The 16009-nt window shown below is 50.8% G+C and overlaps 2 protein-coding genes across 3 annotated transcripts; both read right to left on the reverse strand.

The window, feature by feature from the left end:
• Positions 1-278: 278 nt before the first annotated feature.
• On the reverse strand, positions 279-9351 carry Slbp (stem-loop histone mRNA binding protein). The gene is made up of 8 exons (XM_027940338.2): positions 9242-9351; positions 8943-9059; positions 6225-6329; positions 5230-5289; positions 4837-4974; positions 4123-4272; positions 3165-3246; positions 279-1189 (listed from the first exon to the last, which is right to left on the reverse strand). Exons 1-8 carry the CDS (start codon positions 9298-9300, stop codon positions 1073-1075), a joined length of 828 nt encoding a protein of 275 aa, XP_027796139.1. The 5' UTR covers positions 9301-9351; the 3' UTR covers positions 279-1072.
• A 1495-nt stretch (positions 9352-10846) lies between these two features.
• On the reverse strand, positions 10847-15991 carry Tmem129 (transmembrane protein 129, E3 ubiquitin ligase). 2 transcript variants are annotated; one of them, XM_027940324.3, is made up of 4 exons: positions 15244-15977; positions 13038-13512; positions 12432-12591; positions 10847-12346 (listed from the first exon to the last, which is right to left on the reverse strand). In XM_027940324.3, exons 1-4 carry the CDS (start codon positions 15446-15448, stop codon positions 12098-12100), a joined length of 1089 nt encoding a protein of 362 aa, XP_027796125.2. In that variant the 5' UTR covers positions 15449-15977; the 3' UTR covers positions 10847-12097. The 2 variants fall into 2 exon arrangements, 1 of the variants encoding a protein (XP_027796125.2); XR_003583483.3 differs by lacking the exon at positions 10847-12346 and adding an exon at positions 12760-12842 and having other exon boundaries at positions 12503-12591; positions 15244-15991.
• Between the last annotated feature and the right edge of the window lie 18 nt (positions 15992-16009).

Genomic DNA, 16009 nt, shown 5'->3' on the forward strand with positions numbered 1-16009 from the left:
TATTTTTATCCCCTAACCTGAACCCTGAATGAAGCCTTTGTAGCTTCCTCCCCATCAGGGCAGGCTCCCATGCCAGAGCCAGGACTATCAAGGCCCCTCACCAGTGGGTTAGGCAGGGACTCGGGCCAGCACTCTCATTGGCACTGGGCTCAGTTCTCTTAGAACCTGGACGGCTCTCTGTGTGCAACTCAGCAGAACCTCAGGGACGCCAAGAGGCTCACTGTGATCCCCTACACAAAGTTCATCAAGGCAGCGAGCCCATCCGGCAACGTCATAGATCCGTTAAAAGAGTTTTTTCCTTTTTATTTTTGCAACATCATTCCATACAAAAGCAATGAAAACAACAGTTTAACAAGTTTACAATTGAATATCTGTACACATTATCATTTACAGTAATTTTACACTGTCAATTAACTGATTGTAAAAAACATTCTAAGTCGCTCTGTTGCCTTAACTGTCTCATCAGTTAAGACCTACCTAGTGCTATTTACAAGTACCCAATCAAAGACTTTAACTTACATAAAACCCATTAATTTAACATCTTTGTTCAGAGCTCTGTATGGGAGGGGAAAAAAATACTTGGACTTATTGATAAAAGGCCAGAAAACACATTTCCACAAAATCATATGTCTCACACTGAGTACACTTTGTCAAGTACCTGCAAAGAAAACCACCCTATATTGGTCCTATGAACACATGGTAAAGTTTACAACCAGCCCACCTGACAAGCGGCAACTAAAAGTCTAAGGAGGCTGTGGAAAACTAGTTCACTTGCACTGGCCTTTCCAACTTGAGAGTGGAAACACCATGCACCCAAGTTTGCTCAAGACTGCTTTGCAATCAATATTCCTTGGATTCAGCACCATTTACAAGTTAAAACATGCAAAACACTCACTATACACAAAATTAATGTTTCTAAGAAAGTAAGGCAAGAACAACAACTCATCCCAAGACCATGAACTACTGACAGACACCACCCAGCTACCAGTGCACATCACAGGCCTACATGTTTGGCGGACCTCTGGCTGGCCAGAGATGGCACCTGCTTCTCCCAGTGGCCACCAGGTGGCAGTCAACTCATAGCAGAGAAGTCTTTCAAGGGCTCAGTTAAGCAAGCTTCCAAATCAAATTCGTCTTCCACTTGGCAGTCCACGTGTCTGACCTTGGTGGGTGTGCCAGAATATGCATCCTAAAAGACACAAGCACAGGTCACATCTGTCCCTCAGAGAGGCAGGCTTGCTGAGCGATTCCAATGCACAACAATAAACCTTATTTTAGTTGGAAGCTTCAAATTCCTGCCCACTAACTATCCACCCACCCCTGCCCCAAGGAACACCTCACACCTCTGAGCCATGGCTGCCTCACCTAACAGGAGCTGCTGTGACACAAAACATCACCTAACTGACCTGTGAGGGTATGACCTTTCAATTAAACTTTTTCTTCAAAAATTTAACTGAAAAGGGAAAGTTAAGCTGGGCATGGTGGCACAAGCCTTAATCCCAGCATCCTGGAAGGCCAAAATGGGAGGATTTCAAGTTCAAGGTCAGCCTCAACAACTTAGTGAGATCCTATCTTAAAAATAAAAAGGAGTGGGGATGTGGTTCAGTGGCAAGGCATCCCAGGGTTCAATCCAGTTAAAAAAAAAAACACACCACCATGATCTGAGACAGGGTTAGGATTAGGCCCATAGGTTGTAGGTTTTTCTCCAATGCAGCAATGTTCAAAGGTGGGATTATGAGGCTCTAATATCATCAACAGATCAGCCCACTGACAGCTCTTAATTTGATGGCACTGTTGGGAGGTGGCACCTAACTGGAGGAAGTAGATCGCGTGGGGACATGCCCCTGGAAGGGTGTATCTGGTTCCAGGGCCCTTCCTCTTCCCATCCCCCTACTTCCTGCTTTCCTGGAGGCATGAGCTAAGCAGTTTTCCTCTACCAAGTCTTTCCACCATGTTCTGCCTTTCCTTAGGCCCAAAGCAACAAAGCCAGGTTAACATGGATTGATACCTGTGAAATTATAAGCCAAAAGAAATCTTAAAATATTTTTAGGATTTTGCAAGTGGACAAAGTCTAACAAGGTATACGCCTTAAGCAAACATTTTGCTGTTCCTCTACTGAACATCTGTGTCGCCTACTAATCACAAGCAGACTGAGTGGTGTACAAACGGGCGACATAGGAAGGCAGACAGTAAAAGGCAACTCTGGACCTTGGTTTATATGTTCAAATATGGTACAGGAACCCAAAAGCACCAATTGCTCAAGTATGTATGTTTGAACCTTTACCTATTTTTTTTTTAAACTAAAGACTCTGAATATTTCCATTTGAAAACATTGGGTAGTCTCCTTTTAAAAGAATAATACATGAATCTTTTCATTGTACATTGTACTTATGCAGGAAAGTCTGAAAAAGACCCAGGGCTGGGGTTGTGGCTCAGAGGTAGAGACTCGCCTAGCATGTGTAAGGCACTGGGTTTGAAACTCAGAACCACACACACACACACAAAAAAAAAAAAATAAATTCCACTTCATTATCCACAGAACTGGAGATAAGGCAACCTGTACACTATCTTTAAAGGGTTTCCCCCTAGAAAACCTAACTTTAAATACCTAAGTAGCAGCCAGACACAGTGGTGCATGCCTATAATCCCAGCGGCTTGGGAGGCTGAGGCAGGAGACCATGAGTTCAAAGCCAGCCTCAGCAATGGTGAGGCACTAAGCAACTCAGGGAGACCCTGTCTCTAAATAAAATACAAAATTGGGCTGGGGATGTGGCTCAGTGGTCCAGTGCCCCTGAGTTCAATCTTTGGTTGCCGCAGTCTGGCTGGGCATAAAATAACCGAGCCGCCACGAGGCACTTGTAGGCTCTCAACACTTGGTACCATAAAAAACAAAAACACAAAACCAAAACCCCAGAGACAAAGCAATCTCTCATCTAGTAACATTCAGCATTGATTTTTATGCCAGTAGTTCCCCAGCACAAGCCGGACACCACTTACAACACTTGTGACAATGCTCACACAGATGCTAGATTCAGAGGGCAAAGGCCATATACTATAAATGGAAATGGTGGGACTCTTCAAAAGCCTTTAGGTCACTCTCTCAGAATTCAATATTATGATCTGAAACATCCAGGCAGAAAGATCTAACTAAAGAAAGTACTTACAAAGTTATCCTGTGAGCTCGTCTGAGACTCAGAGCTGCTTTCTGTGGATTCAGTTTCCATTTCCCCAAGGTCCACAGGGTGTCTATGAAATGAAATCCAACAAGGCTTTGAGAGTCAGGACAGGATGGGGGCGTTGGCACATGCCTGTAATCCTAGCTACCTGGGAAACCCTGCCTTGAAATTTAAAAATAAAAAAGAGAGGTGGGACTCAGGATGTGGCTTGGTGGTCGAGTGCTCCTGGGTTCAACACCTAGTACCTACACGGCAACAACAAAACACAACTTGTGAAGATAAAAACTTTCCTTAATTAAAATAAGACCTCTGCATGGGCTGGGGCTTAGTGGTAGAGTGCTTGCTTAGCATGTGTGAGGCACTGGGTTTGATTCTCCGCACCACACATATATAAAGGTCCAACAATAACTAATAAAAATATTTTTAAAAAACTCTTCATAGGGCTAGGATGTGGCTCAAGCGGTAGCGCGCTTGCCTGGCATGCGTGCGGCCCGGGTTCGATCCTCAGCACCACATACAAAGATGTTGTGTCCGCCAATAACTAAAAAATAAATATTAAAATTCTTTAAAAAAAAAAAAAAAAAAACTCTTCATAAATGATTTTTTTGTTGTTATTACTGTAGATCGAACCCAGGGCCATGTATGTTAGGCCAGTGCTCAATTGCTGAGCTATATCCCCAGCCTGAATCAAACAACTCTGAGGATGTTCATCTTTTAAGGGAATAGAAAAAAAACCACCAGAGTCCTAGATTTACTGAACACTCTCTTCCAACTCCAGAAGGTAAATCCAACCCAGTAGGCAAAATCCTCCCTGAAATTCTCCCCACAATCCCATGACTAGGGGACACCAAGCCAAGCCCTGAGAGCGAAGTTCTGAGAACTTCTAGAACACCTGTCATCAGTCACTGTGCCAGAGAAACGGAACTAGAACACAACAAAGACATACATTTCTTGCAAATCACAGCCTTCTTCAGCTGGAGGATCCCAGAAGTGCAGAGCCACCTTCCAGAGCTTGATCTGCTGGTCCCATGAACGCCGACTATACTTCTTAAATTTGTTGGGGGTCTTGGGGTGAATGCCAGGTTGTCGAAGGTGTCTGCAGGGGAGTAAGGTCACCTCAACACAAGCCTCTCACATTTCTCAATAACTAGGTTAGCCAGGCTCTGAGATCAGCACTATCTGACAAAGTACAGATCAGGTGAGTCTACAAAATGAGCCAGCCATATAAAAAAAGCACAATTTCTTTGAATTTTACTACTTATTTGCAATCTATTCCAGAAAAGTAAATGTTAATCTTAATGTTACCAAATACTTCATGAAAATTCAAAAGGCTTTCCTGTATCCATTTGTGTCTGCCTGGAGAGAGAGGCAAGGACATGATGCCTGAGAGAGAGCAGGGTTGAGTGGCAGGCAATTTCCTCTGGTTACATCTTCAGGATCGGTGGCAAACTCCCACCCCCGCTGTACATTTTAATGACTGTATCTGCAAGACTACTAGGACTCATGAGCATACCACCTGACATTATTATTATTTTGGGTGCTTTTCAGATACCAATCTATTCTCCTTGATTTACACACAAGCTCCTGTGAGTCAATGACAGACAATTCTCAGCAAGGCATGGTGGGGCTGATTTAGGAAGTGCCAAGGAGACAAGACTACCTGGGGACCTCTTTAATATAGCGATCGTAGGCAATAGTGTTCTTTCCATAGTTGATCTGCTTCTGTCTTCGCATCAGGACACTTTCATCTGTCTCCACATCAGCTGGCACTGTAGACGCTGACTCTTTTGAATCAGAACTGAAAACATGGAAGATTAAGAACAAGCCTGGCATAAAAAAATCACCATGTAAGCTATGCCAAGAAAGTGCTAGAACATCATCATCCTCTGGGTTCCAAACCATATTAATCCCAGAACAGCCCAGAACCTTTGTACATTTGGGGATTTAGTACACAACAGAAACTATTTCAAATCAGTAAGGAACCGGCTAATCAATAAGTGCTATCAGGACAATCTGCAATTCAATTACAAAGAAATGTTTACACAGCATGTACCTTCCTGATGATGATTTCCGCTCTCTTCCAAAGTCATTTATGAGGAGTTTTCTTTTATATCTGAGAGGGGGGGAAAAAAAAAGACCTTCTTTAAAGGTCTAAAAACTAGCAATGCTTCTAGAGTTGACAGCCACCAGGAATGCAGCCTTCTCCCTGGAAGCTCAGCATATTGTTGTTGTTTTTAAACACAAAACTAACCTCAGTTACATCATTTTATAAAACAAAGGTTATCTGCCAAGATCATAGTTTAGAGCAACCAGGTCTAAAAAAACTGTCCTAACGCTCTCAGGCACACCACCCTACATCACACAAATGGTCTCTAGGCCAAAAGAAAACCCTCCACAGCGTCATCAGCTAGATGAGGACAGGCAGCCAATCCCAAGACGCATCCTCATCAGAGGCAGCTAACAGATCTGCTCCCACCGACTTGTCCCCTGCTTGATCCAACATACTGCACCAAACCACACCAACTCAGCCAGCCGGGCTGGGGTTGGATGGTGAGGGGCAAAAGGAGAGGAGGGACTAGAAACGCCCACAATGTGACCCAGGGATTTATCGCCTGGATGCAATGAGGCAAGGAAGGGGACCATCTTGCATGAAGACCAAGCCAGGCCACCATCGAGAACAACTCCTCACCTCAGTGGCGCACGGTGGTGATAGAGTCAGTGGCTGTGGAGCTGGGCTGAGTGTGCAACTCAGTGGTGGAGCACTTGCCTCGTCACACCACCCACAGCTTGGAAGGGTCACCACTAAGGCCCTGGAAAGTAGGCTCCCAGGAGATGCTGATAAAGTTGTTGATAGAACTTTATTTTATTTATTTATATGTGGTTCTGAGAATCAAACCCAGGGCCTCACACATGCCAGGCAAATGCTCTACCACTGAGCCACAGCCTCACCCTGGGAGCCAAATTTTGAGAACCACTGCTCCAAGGCACACCTTGAGTGTTAAGATTCAAAAGCCACAAAAACATTTTGATGTGGTCCAAAATGTGTACCTTGCAATTTCTTTGTTAACTCTGGTCCTCATTTCATCTTCTTCAACGGCATTGGCCCAGTCTGAACACCGAGAACGGGGCTTGGGGCCTTCAGGAGTGGTGAAACTGCAACAAAACAAAAAGGCCATCTGACCTCAGGAGCACTTCCAGTTCCCTTTCACACTGTCAGGAAACACTCAGAGGCCATCTGGCAGAATGGGCTGAATCAGATGTGAAAGCATCTCTACTCTGTAACTGACTAGGTCACTGAGTTTGGGCGATTCTCTTAAAGCCTTTCTGGGCTCCATTAGATGATTTCTGCCCACCCACCTTAAGCCAACACTGGCTAAACAATGAGGCATGTCACTGAGGGAAGAGGAAAAATTAACAAGGCACTGGGAGTACTGAGAAGGGCACCTACTGTAGTTTGTTCTTAAAGCTACATAACAAGAAACCATTATGTCATGGTTTTATAAAAAAGACTTCAGATAACATGCTTACTGCTATGTAGTGTCTGGCACACATAAGAATCAAGTGGAGTGGCTACTTTTTTTCTTTCAGGCACACATGATTCAGAACCCATTATACACACAACTACATTGTGGATGTAAAGTGTACTGTGTGGCGCGTTTGCCGCACTAGGGCAGTAATAGTGCACACTTACAGTTGAGTCAAACCTAACCCAAGAGCTCAATTCTATCAAGGCTTGATGCTAAAACTTCTGGCAGCCAGAACCTTCATCATGTCTGTTATTTATATTAGATATAAATTTATCTTTTATTTTTCCTCTCCAACTTTCTATTCGCTACTGTTGGTGTATCAAAACTAGACTAGACACTAATTTCAACAAATAAACAACCTCAGGTGTTATAGTCACAAATCAAATGGCATGTTTTGGAAAACATAACTACAACAACAATTCTTCCACAACAATTATGTAACTTTCTTTCCTCATAGTCACCCCTGAGAACCTTAAGTTAAATTTTAAAAATGGTCAGGAAAGCCTGAAATCAAATCAGGTAATAAAGTACAATTTAATCTGGTTCAATAGCTGTATTGTAAATACAGAGTAAAGCATAGGGAGACTTGTCCATAGGCTGCAAACCCTCAAGTGGTATAGCAAGAGGTCCAGGTCTGGGTCTCCAGATCCCCCACAAGGATAGCTTAAAGAGTATGCACAAGCGATCTTATGCCACCTCTCATATTTTGGAACCTTTTGTGATGTTAGTGCGCATTTTTAAAATATATTTATTTATTTATTTATTTAGGTATAGATAGACACAACACCATGCCTTTATTTTTATGTGGTGCTGAAGATCGAACCCGAGTCCCGCCCGTGCTAGGCAAGCACTCTACCACTGAGCCACAATCCCAGCCCCTAAAGCACATTTTTGACAAGGCAGATTGGATGCCCAATTTACCCCATCTGAAAACAACGAAGCCTATTTTATACACTGTACTAACCTCTTCCCAAAGGTACCACTTCTTGCCTACCCCAACATGACTAGCATGGAGATACAGCTAGTGCACACACAGCAAGTGCAAAGGCCCAGGGACAGAAGCATTCCTTTTATGTTGGTGGAATGAGGCTGTGCAGCTGACCTATCTGCTTGAGGGTTTGAGTCCAGGTATCAGGCATTCTAGACACTGTAAGGATTTAACTGGGAAAGGTTTAGAGCTTGATCTCAGTAAGGCTTTGTTGCCTCCCGTTTCTACCTAGCCTAGAACTAGTTAGGGCTCCTACTCACACCCCTCTTCCAAGTCTTTAAACATTATCTATATGTACTGGTGACTCACACTGCCTCCTCTAGCCTAATCCCCGAGTCCCTCCCTACAGGAGATCTGCTCATCCTGGGCAAAAGACTCCACAGTCAACACAGGTACTCAGGCCTGAAGGCTCAAGTCACCCTGACTCCTCTTTCCTCTAGCCCCCAAACCATCAACAAGTCCTCCAGGTCCTGCCTTCAAGGGCCCACACTAAACAAGTGTTCCCCACCACCTTGCTACCCCCGTCTGGCCTAATCACCATGTCCTTTCATTACAGCTCAGTAGCAGCCTTGTCCTTGTCCTCTAGTCAGCTCTCAGGCCACTCAAGCCCACCTGAAAGCCTAGGAATAAAATGTGGTACAGGGATCACTTCCCATTTCATCCCAGTCACCAAAGAGTCCCTCAAGAAGTTCTCCCTGAGCAGCCCATTCTCCTCGGGTACTCCTGGTCCCTCTGGACTATCTTGTTCCACTTGCTGTCCAAGTCCTAAGAGACATTGCTTAGTGCACATCTTGACCTTCCCAGAAGTGCCTAACCTAGAAAATGCTGGGCCAAGCAGACACCGAACAGGCCATCAAATGGCAAGACTCCTGGGTGCACCAGCGTGGAAAAGATGAGCTACCTGGAGCTTTGGTTTTCATCCTGGCTTTTACGTAACACCTCTATTACTCCGGTGTAACACACCTTAGCAAAATCTGCTCAAAGTAAAACACAACTGAAAAGCTATGTTACTAGATCACTTTTAAAGAAATATCCTCAAGTAGCTCCCAGCACCGTCTCAGGGTTTACCAGAGGTTCACGAAGTGATCAACTCGGGCTGAAAACGGTTCTGCAGCCACCTGTCAGAGAGGATGCTTCCCGGGCCTGGAGCAGAGACAAGGGACCCAGCGCCCACCTGCCTAACCTGGCGCCGCGTAACGGGGCACACAGACCAGCCCCCGCAACACGTCGCATGCACTCTGCGGGGCCCACCTCGCGGGTCTGCGGTCATCAGCCGGGTGCTGGCCCTCCTCCGCGTCCTCGGGCTTCCTGCGCCTCCCGTCCGCTCTGCGCTTCCGCCCGAGGCTCCATCTCTTAGGGGACGACGGGCTACGGAGACAGAGACAGATCGCGGTCAGCGGCGGGGACCCAGCCTACACCCAGCCAGGCCCGGGACGCGCCGCGCCGTACACGGCCAGGCCCCGGGACGCGCCGCGCCGCACACGGCCAGACCGCGGTACGCGCCGCGTCGCACACGGCCAGGCCCGAGACCCCACCACGGGCCCACTCACCTAGCGCCGCGGTCGCGGCGGCTCCCGTAGGCAGGCGGGCTTCGCGGCCGACAAGCCATGGCGGCAGGGACGGCGGCGGCGTACTCGGCGCCGGCGCGGACAGGGTCTGCGCGCGCACCGCCCCCAACCGCCCTTTTGTGCGCGCTGCCCCGCCCTCGGCGCTCCCGCGCGCGCGGGGTCGGAAGACACCACCAGGTCCGCGCCGGCGGGGGTTCCCCGCTCCGCTACGTGTTCCTTGTGGGCGGACAAGGCTTGGACCCAGGCCCCAGGCCGGGCGGAGACGTGGGACCTCGCCACCGGAGACTACCGCCCAAGAATGCGAGCCAACGCCACTAGTTTAGCTAAGAGGCGGAGGAACAGAATACCCCCCTCTGGCTTCGAGACAACCGGATCCGCGACTGCTCGGGCGCTGATTGGTCGCGCCTTCGCGGGCGGAAGGGTCTTGGCGGGAGATTCGTCGCGCGCGCCGTGGCCACACGGAATAGGCGGTGCGACTTGCCTTTCTATTGGTCCGCCAGAGCGGGCGCTCCAATGATTGGTCCCGACCAAAGGAGCGGGCTTTTGATTGGCTTGGTCCGGGCTGGGGCGCGTCTGGCGCTGGCGGGAACCCGGAAAGTACGGCCTGGCTTCGGTCCGCAGATCCTACGGCCGCCTTGGGTTTTCGGTTTCTAGTTTGTTGTTTTAAGCCATTATAAACTTTGGCGTTGCGTGGCGTGGTGGCGCACTCCTGTAATCCTAGCGACTTGGGAGGCTGAGGCAGGGAAGACCCCGAGTTCAAAGTCAAACATCAATTTAGCGAAATCTTGTCGCAGAATAAACAAGGATTGGGGATGTAGCTCAGTGGTTGAGCAACCCTAGACGCAGGCAGCAGGGATGGATGAGCGTCCTCAGGAGCACGCCTGCCACCGCCGCCCGCTTGCTTCACCGAGGCTTTGGGCCCCTGTTCTAGCGCCCACGGGCATAATAGTGGTCGGTTTCAGGAACCGGTCCAGCCTGTACCTGGCTCGGGGCCGAAGGAGGGTTAAGTGCCCCGGAGTGCTGTCCTCGCGCAGGTGGCGAGCAGATTCCGCCTAAGCGGAAGCAGAGGCCAAAGAGGCTGTGCCCAGCTCCAAAGCCCTTTTCCCACACCCAGAGGGCTGGGCTTTGGCATCTGCTGTCTAGGGGCGGCCTTGGAGACTGATGCCGGGCCCTCCCTTTCCAACTCAAAAAGGTCATCCCCAGGCTAAGGCAGATGGGTCTCACTCTGTCTTCCCTTGAGTTCCTACACCAGGAACACGTTCATTCCTTCTTGTCCTGAACACTGCACAAGGATCAGTTTGCGATAGCTTTCCTAATATTCTCCAGCCATCACCCCAACTGTGACAAAAGCTTGGTGCTTTCTTTTCCAGCAATGATGCTTGAACCTAGGAGCACTTTACCGCTGAGTTACATCCCCAGCCCTTTACTATTTTTTCATTTTGAGATAGGGCCTTGATAAATTGCTGAGGCTGGCCTAAAATTTGTGATCCTCCTGCCTCAGCCTCCCTGGTCACTGGATTACAGGCATGGGCCTTAGCACCTAGCAAAAGTTGGCTTTAATATCAAAAGTAAAATAAAGCACAGCACTTCGAACTAACATTTTATTAAGTACAGTATCATTTAGCTACATTTATCTGTATAAAACAAACTTCCTTTTTTGGTAAAAACAACCCCCAAATTGCTGGCCTTTCCTAGGCAGCCCTTGAAATTCTGTGACTGGCTCTTGGCCTTGCCACCAACCCCCATTCCCCAAAACAGCTTGCTCTGCTGGAAAACCTCCTGGGGTTAGGCTCAGCCTTGGATGAGTAGGGCTAGCTGGATCCTTCATGCCTGCTTGAAACAGCAAGGTGTAGGGCACAGATGTGAGGGCCTCCCTCCAGCAACCACTGTGTCAGAGCTGGTGGGGGGATGACTTCTTCCCCTCCCACCTGAACCATCAAATCATCAGTAGGGCAGCATGCCCATCAGAACTTTGACCATTGGGAGTACCTCTTCAGAACCAGGCAGACTCAGAGTCAGTGACTGGCCCTGTCCTTTGTCCCTGGTGGGCTTGACTTCTGGATATCCCTGTGGCTCAACATCCTCCCTGCTGTCCTGGGGCCAAGTCTGATGCCTCAGTCTTCTGTGGACCATGGGAGCCAAATACACCAGGGCACAGTGAATACCCTCCAGGTGCTAGGTGGCCCCCAGGAGTGAGTGAAGGCATCCTGGACTGACCCCAGCTTGCTACTCCTGCTTCCTCATCCAGGAGTAGCCTCTCAGCAGGCTGCAGCCACCAAAATGCCCCAGCTTGGGCCTTCACACTAGAGTGGCACCCCAAATCTCCACTTCCACAGTTGAGCTCCACCTCAAGTATTCCAAGCAGTATCCATGGCTGGGAAAGGTGTCCCAACACCAGAGCCAGCAGCCAACTCCAGGACATGGGCCAGAGAATGGGCCTGGGTGAACGGACATGAGTCTGGCTCATAACTGAGGGATAGATGTGCTTGGTAAAGTTAAGGCAAAGTGGCCAGGTGAAGGTCATCAAGGCAGTCCTAGGTTCTGGAGACCCTGGAATGCTCTCAGTTTGAGTACCTGCCCTCACCTGGAGGAAGGTGGCCAGAAAGAGAAAGTGCTGAAGTCCCTGGGGATAGAGTATCTCTGATGAAAATTTCTTTTAGACAAATATCCTCAACACACAGTAGGCTCAAGGCAGAGTGGCTTCGGGTCATGTGCTTTGAATAGTGCCCTATGCCAAGGCCAGGGAGGTATGGCCACTCCCAGGCAGGGGCAAGTGGCTGGCAGGGCCACAGAGTCCATTCCAGATCTCCAAGGCCCTACCCACATCCACTGGGAAGCTCAGCGCACAGTACACACATCCAGGATGCAGAAGCGAGCTCGGCAGGTGGGGCAAGGCACACGGCTGGCCAGCCAGGTGTCAGGGCGCTGGGGGTCTTGGCGACTGGCAAACCACTTGCCCATGCAGGTGAGACACCACATGGGGCGGCAGTAGCACTGCTGGCACTCGCCTACGGCAGGCTCCTGGCACGTCTTCACCAGCTTCACACTGGCACGTGTCTGCATACAACCAATGCAAGCTTCCAGCTCCTGCAGGGGTTGCATAGGGAGCTGTAGGAGCCTGGTGACATGTTCTGTGAGGTCCATCCAACCCTCCCCTCAGGATAGCACTTACCTGGCTGCTAGGCATAGAGTAGGCTGGGTTGACCTCCACCAGGGAGGCAAATGTCTCCAAGAATAGGTCACCCAGACTCTGGTGGATGACTACGTTGGCTGCACTGCGGATGGGTGCCCGGAGCTTCTCACATAGCTCGCCATATTCTGTCGAGTTCAGCCTGCAGGAGATGCAGCCTGCTGGGTTGGGTTCCTCTGCCTGAGGGGCCTCGACCTGGAGCTAGCCAGGACCCACAGGCAGGCAGGGTCCAGGGAAACCAGCTGCCTTCAAGGGTGCCCAGGACAGCAGCCAACAATGATGGCCCTAAGGCCAGATCCTATAAACTCACCCCCAGGGCCAGGAGGGGAGAAGCTGGGAGCCAAGTTGACACCAAATCATGGTCCTGGGCTGTCCTAAATGTGTTCCTAGAAACTTAGAGAGCAGAAGGAGCAGCACATGGGGAAGCTAAGAGCAGCAAGATCCCTGAAGGAGGGTGATGCTGGAAGGTCAGATGACCCATATCACACAGACCCCAGGAGTGCTGCAGCATTCACCACCACACCCAGTGCCTCCCAAGGGGCAATGAAGGCCACACCCTGCAGCAGACCACAGCCACCACACACTTACCGGATATCAAAGGGTTGCACAGAAGGACTGGCGCTGACCACACAGATGGTGAGGAGCTGCACAGGCAGGTTTGAGTCTGGTGAGAGCTCATGCTGCCGAGACTCTGTCACTGTCAGGTGTACATCCTGCTGTTGGGCCACGTGCACACGGTATGTGGTAACCTTCATCACCCATGTGTCTGTCACAATTACACGGGCACCTGGCACACCAGTAGCAAACTTATCAATCCGCCGGAACTCAGTGTTGATGGAGGCGGCCACGGCCTGCCAGCCGGACTGTGGGAGGGCATAGAGGGCCAGGGTGCGGGCCAATGGGTGGCAGGTCCACTGGTCCTGGGACCAGTAGTAAATCAGGATGCTAGCAACAGAAGGGAGGGTCACAGCCAGCAGGAGGAAGAGCTGCCAGGCCTCTGGGGCCTGGCTGGGGGAGTAGAGTCGCTTTTCTGAAGCCGCGCAGCACATGCCCACATAGTAGCCTGCAAAGGAGAAGGTGCCTCAGGGAAGCTGGAGCTGTCAGGTGCCATCCTCCTCTTGCAGTGGCCATCTGGAGGTCACAGTGCTGCCCTTCGGCTGGCAGAGGGGAGTGACTACATCCTCTCTTGACACTAGCTCTGGGCCTGGCTAGCTACCAGGACAGGTGGGCTTCAGCATTCCTGTACCTCCACACCACATTAGGGGGAAGGTTTTCAATTTACTTCTTTAGTTTTACGAGAGAGTATTGAAAAAAAAAACACGGACTAGAAAACCAAAAGTAAACACAAAGACCTTGTCACAAGGCTGATCCTAGGGGTAGCTACCTGGGTCAGATCTTGGTCTTTCCATTCCACCCTGAGAAGGCAGATCTGACAACACCCATCCCAGAGCTGGGACACTTTATGCAAAAATGTAAACAAACCAGGTATAACAGTGCATGCGTGTAATCCCAGTAGCTCAGGAGACTGAAGCAAGAAGGTCTCAAGTTCCAGGCCAGCCTCAGCAACTTAGCAAGGCAGGCCCTAAACAATCTAGTGAGACCCTGTCTCAAAATTTAAAAAAGGGGTGGAGATGTAGCTTAAATGTGAAGCACTGCTGGGTTCAATCCCTAGTACCAAAACAAAAAGGTGAACAAGTACAGAAAGAATAATGAAGTATGTTGCAAGGACAAAGGAACTAGCTCCAGGGCCCTACTGCCACATCCGCACAATGGAAACATCAGAATGAATAACAAAGTAGATGGTAAGGGACTACACAGGCAGGCTCCCATTTGCAAAAAACAAACAAAACAGTAAATGTTTATTCTGGCCAAATCACTATGTGTTAAGATAATTTGTTATGTAGCAATAGATAACATCTATGAAACTTGGAAGCTTGTTGAAAGTTGCAAACACCAGTTGGTGAGACAACAGGCTGTAAGGCCAGCTCTGCTGTCTGCTATAGGTATGTTCTCCATGAAAGACTTGCGTGCCCGGCTTTCCTTTGGTGCAAAGGGAGTGCCCATGGGGAGGGTGCAAGTACAGGGTCTTCAGAAACCCACCCCACATCCTTCAAGGGAGCAACATGGTCAGGAAGTCCTGCTCCACTTTCCTCATCTGCCTCACAGGACATGGGGTCATCAGGGCAAGAAACCAACTGCCACAGCAGTCCCATCTTCATCTCTCCAGCGGACTCCCCTCAGCCCTCCTTCCCTTGGAGGTAGGCCTGGGTGCCTCCAGCTCTCCATTACCCAACTCCACCGGTGTCCACAGAGCAGCAGACGTGGCACTGCCGTTTGTCCTCCCAGACCTCTTTCTCCCAGTGCCAAAGAACTCCTGCCTAGTTCCCTAACGTGCCCCAACGCTCTCCAAATCCATCCTCTAACCGACTGACAGCTCCGCCTCCCAGAGACCCCACTAGCAGCTGGGTCACTGCTCAGCACTGCCCTGGACAGCTCCTGAGTGTCCTGGCCTGGCAGAGGACTCTGCATCTATATGGCCCCCAACTTCGAGCTGCCCATCGGCGCCGGCTCTCCCCACACTCATCTTCCAGGGACCCTCGCCCAGGCGCCATCCACCACGGCAGGCACGGTAGCGCGATCCTGTACCCCAGCCACCATGACGGTTCAGGACTCGAACCCGACTGTGCCGGCCGCCTTTCCTACCCGCATTGACCGGCTGCAGGGCCGGGCCGGGCGGGGCGACTGGGCACCCCGGGGTCTCGCAGCAAGCCCCGCCCGCGCGCAGGGGGCTCACCGAGCGGCAGCAGCGAGTGGCACAGCAGCGTGGCGGCCGTGCGGCGCAAGTGGTAGGACACGAAGGCGGCGTCCTCGCTGCCCAGCCAGCCCGACAGCAGGTTCTGCACCGTGAGCCCGGCCGAGTGGAACTCGTTGGGCGTGAACACGAAGCACACGGCGAAGACCAGGTAGGCGAGCGTGAAGGTCACCTCGGGGCTGTCCATCGCGCCGCCACCCCCAGAACGGGGAAGAAGCCAGAGCGTCGGATCTCGGGCAGTTAGCGGTAGCAGCCGCCCAGGCCAAGCCAGGACAGGCCAGGCCCCCCGCGGGGCACTCTGGGAGAGCAAGTCCGCGTCCAGCCGCCCGCGGGGCACTCTGGGAGAGCGAGTCCGCGTCGGGCCACCCGCGAGGCACTCTGGGAGGTTGTGTTTTTTGCCCAGCTGCCCCCAGCAAGGCGCCGGGACGGAAGTTTCTAGTCGCCCTGGAAGTCCCCGTAATGGTATGGGCCTCCTCACGAGCAGCCCTGGAGAGGGGGGCTGCACCTAACCCCACTTCACAGGCGAGAAAACAGGCCAAAGCGAGCGCCTCTCTGGCCCCGGCTATGCCGCGCTGCACGCTCTAGTGCGCAGCAGAGCCCGAAACTCGTGGGCAAAGTCTCGAGCTCCGGGCCACGGCTGCTGCGGTCCCTCGGTACCGGAAGCGGAATGGGCGGTGCGCGAGGGGTGGGGCCAAAGTGCCCTCCCATTGGTTCCCGGCGCCCTGTGGGCCCGCCCCCGGCGGCACGC

The sequence above is a fragment of the Marmota flaviventris genome, chromosome 7, assembly GCF_047511675.1.
Source record: "Marmota flaviventris isolate mMarFla1 chromosome 7, mMarFla1.hap1, whole genome shotgun sequence".
NCBI classification, from domain to species: Eukaryota; Metazoa; Chordata; class Mammalia; order Rodentia; family Sciuridae; genus Marmota; species Marmota flaviventris.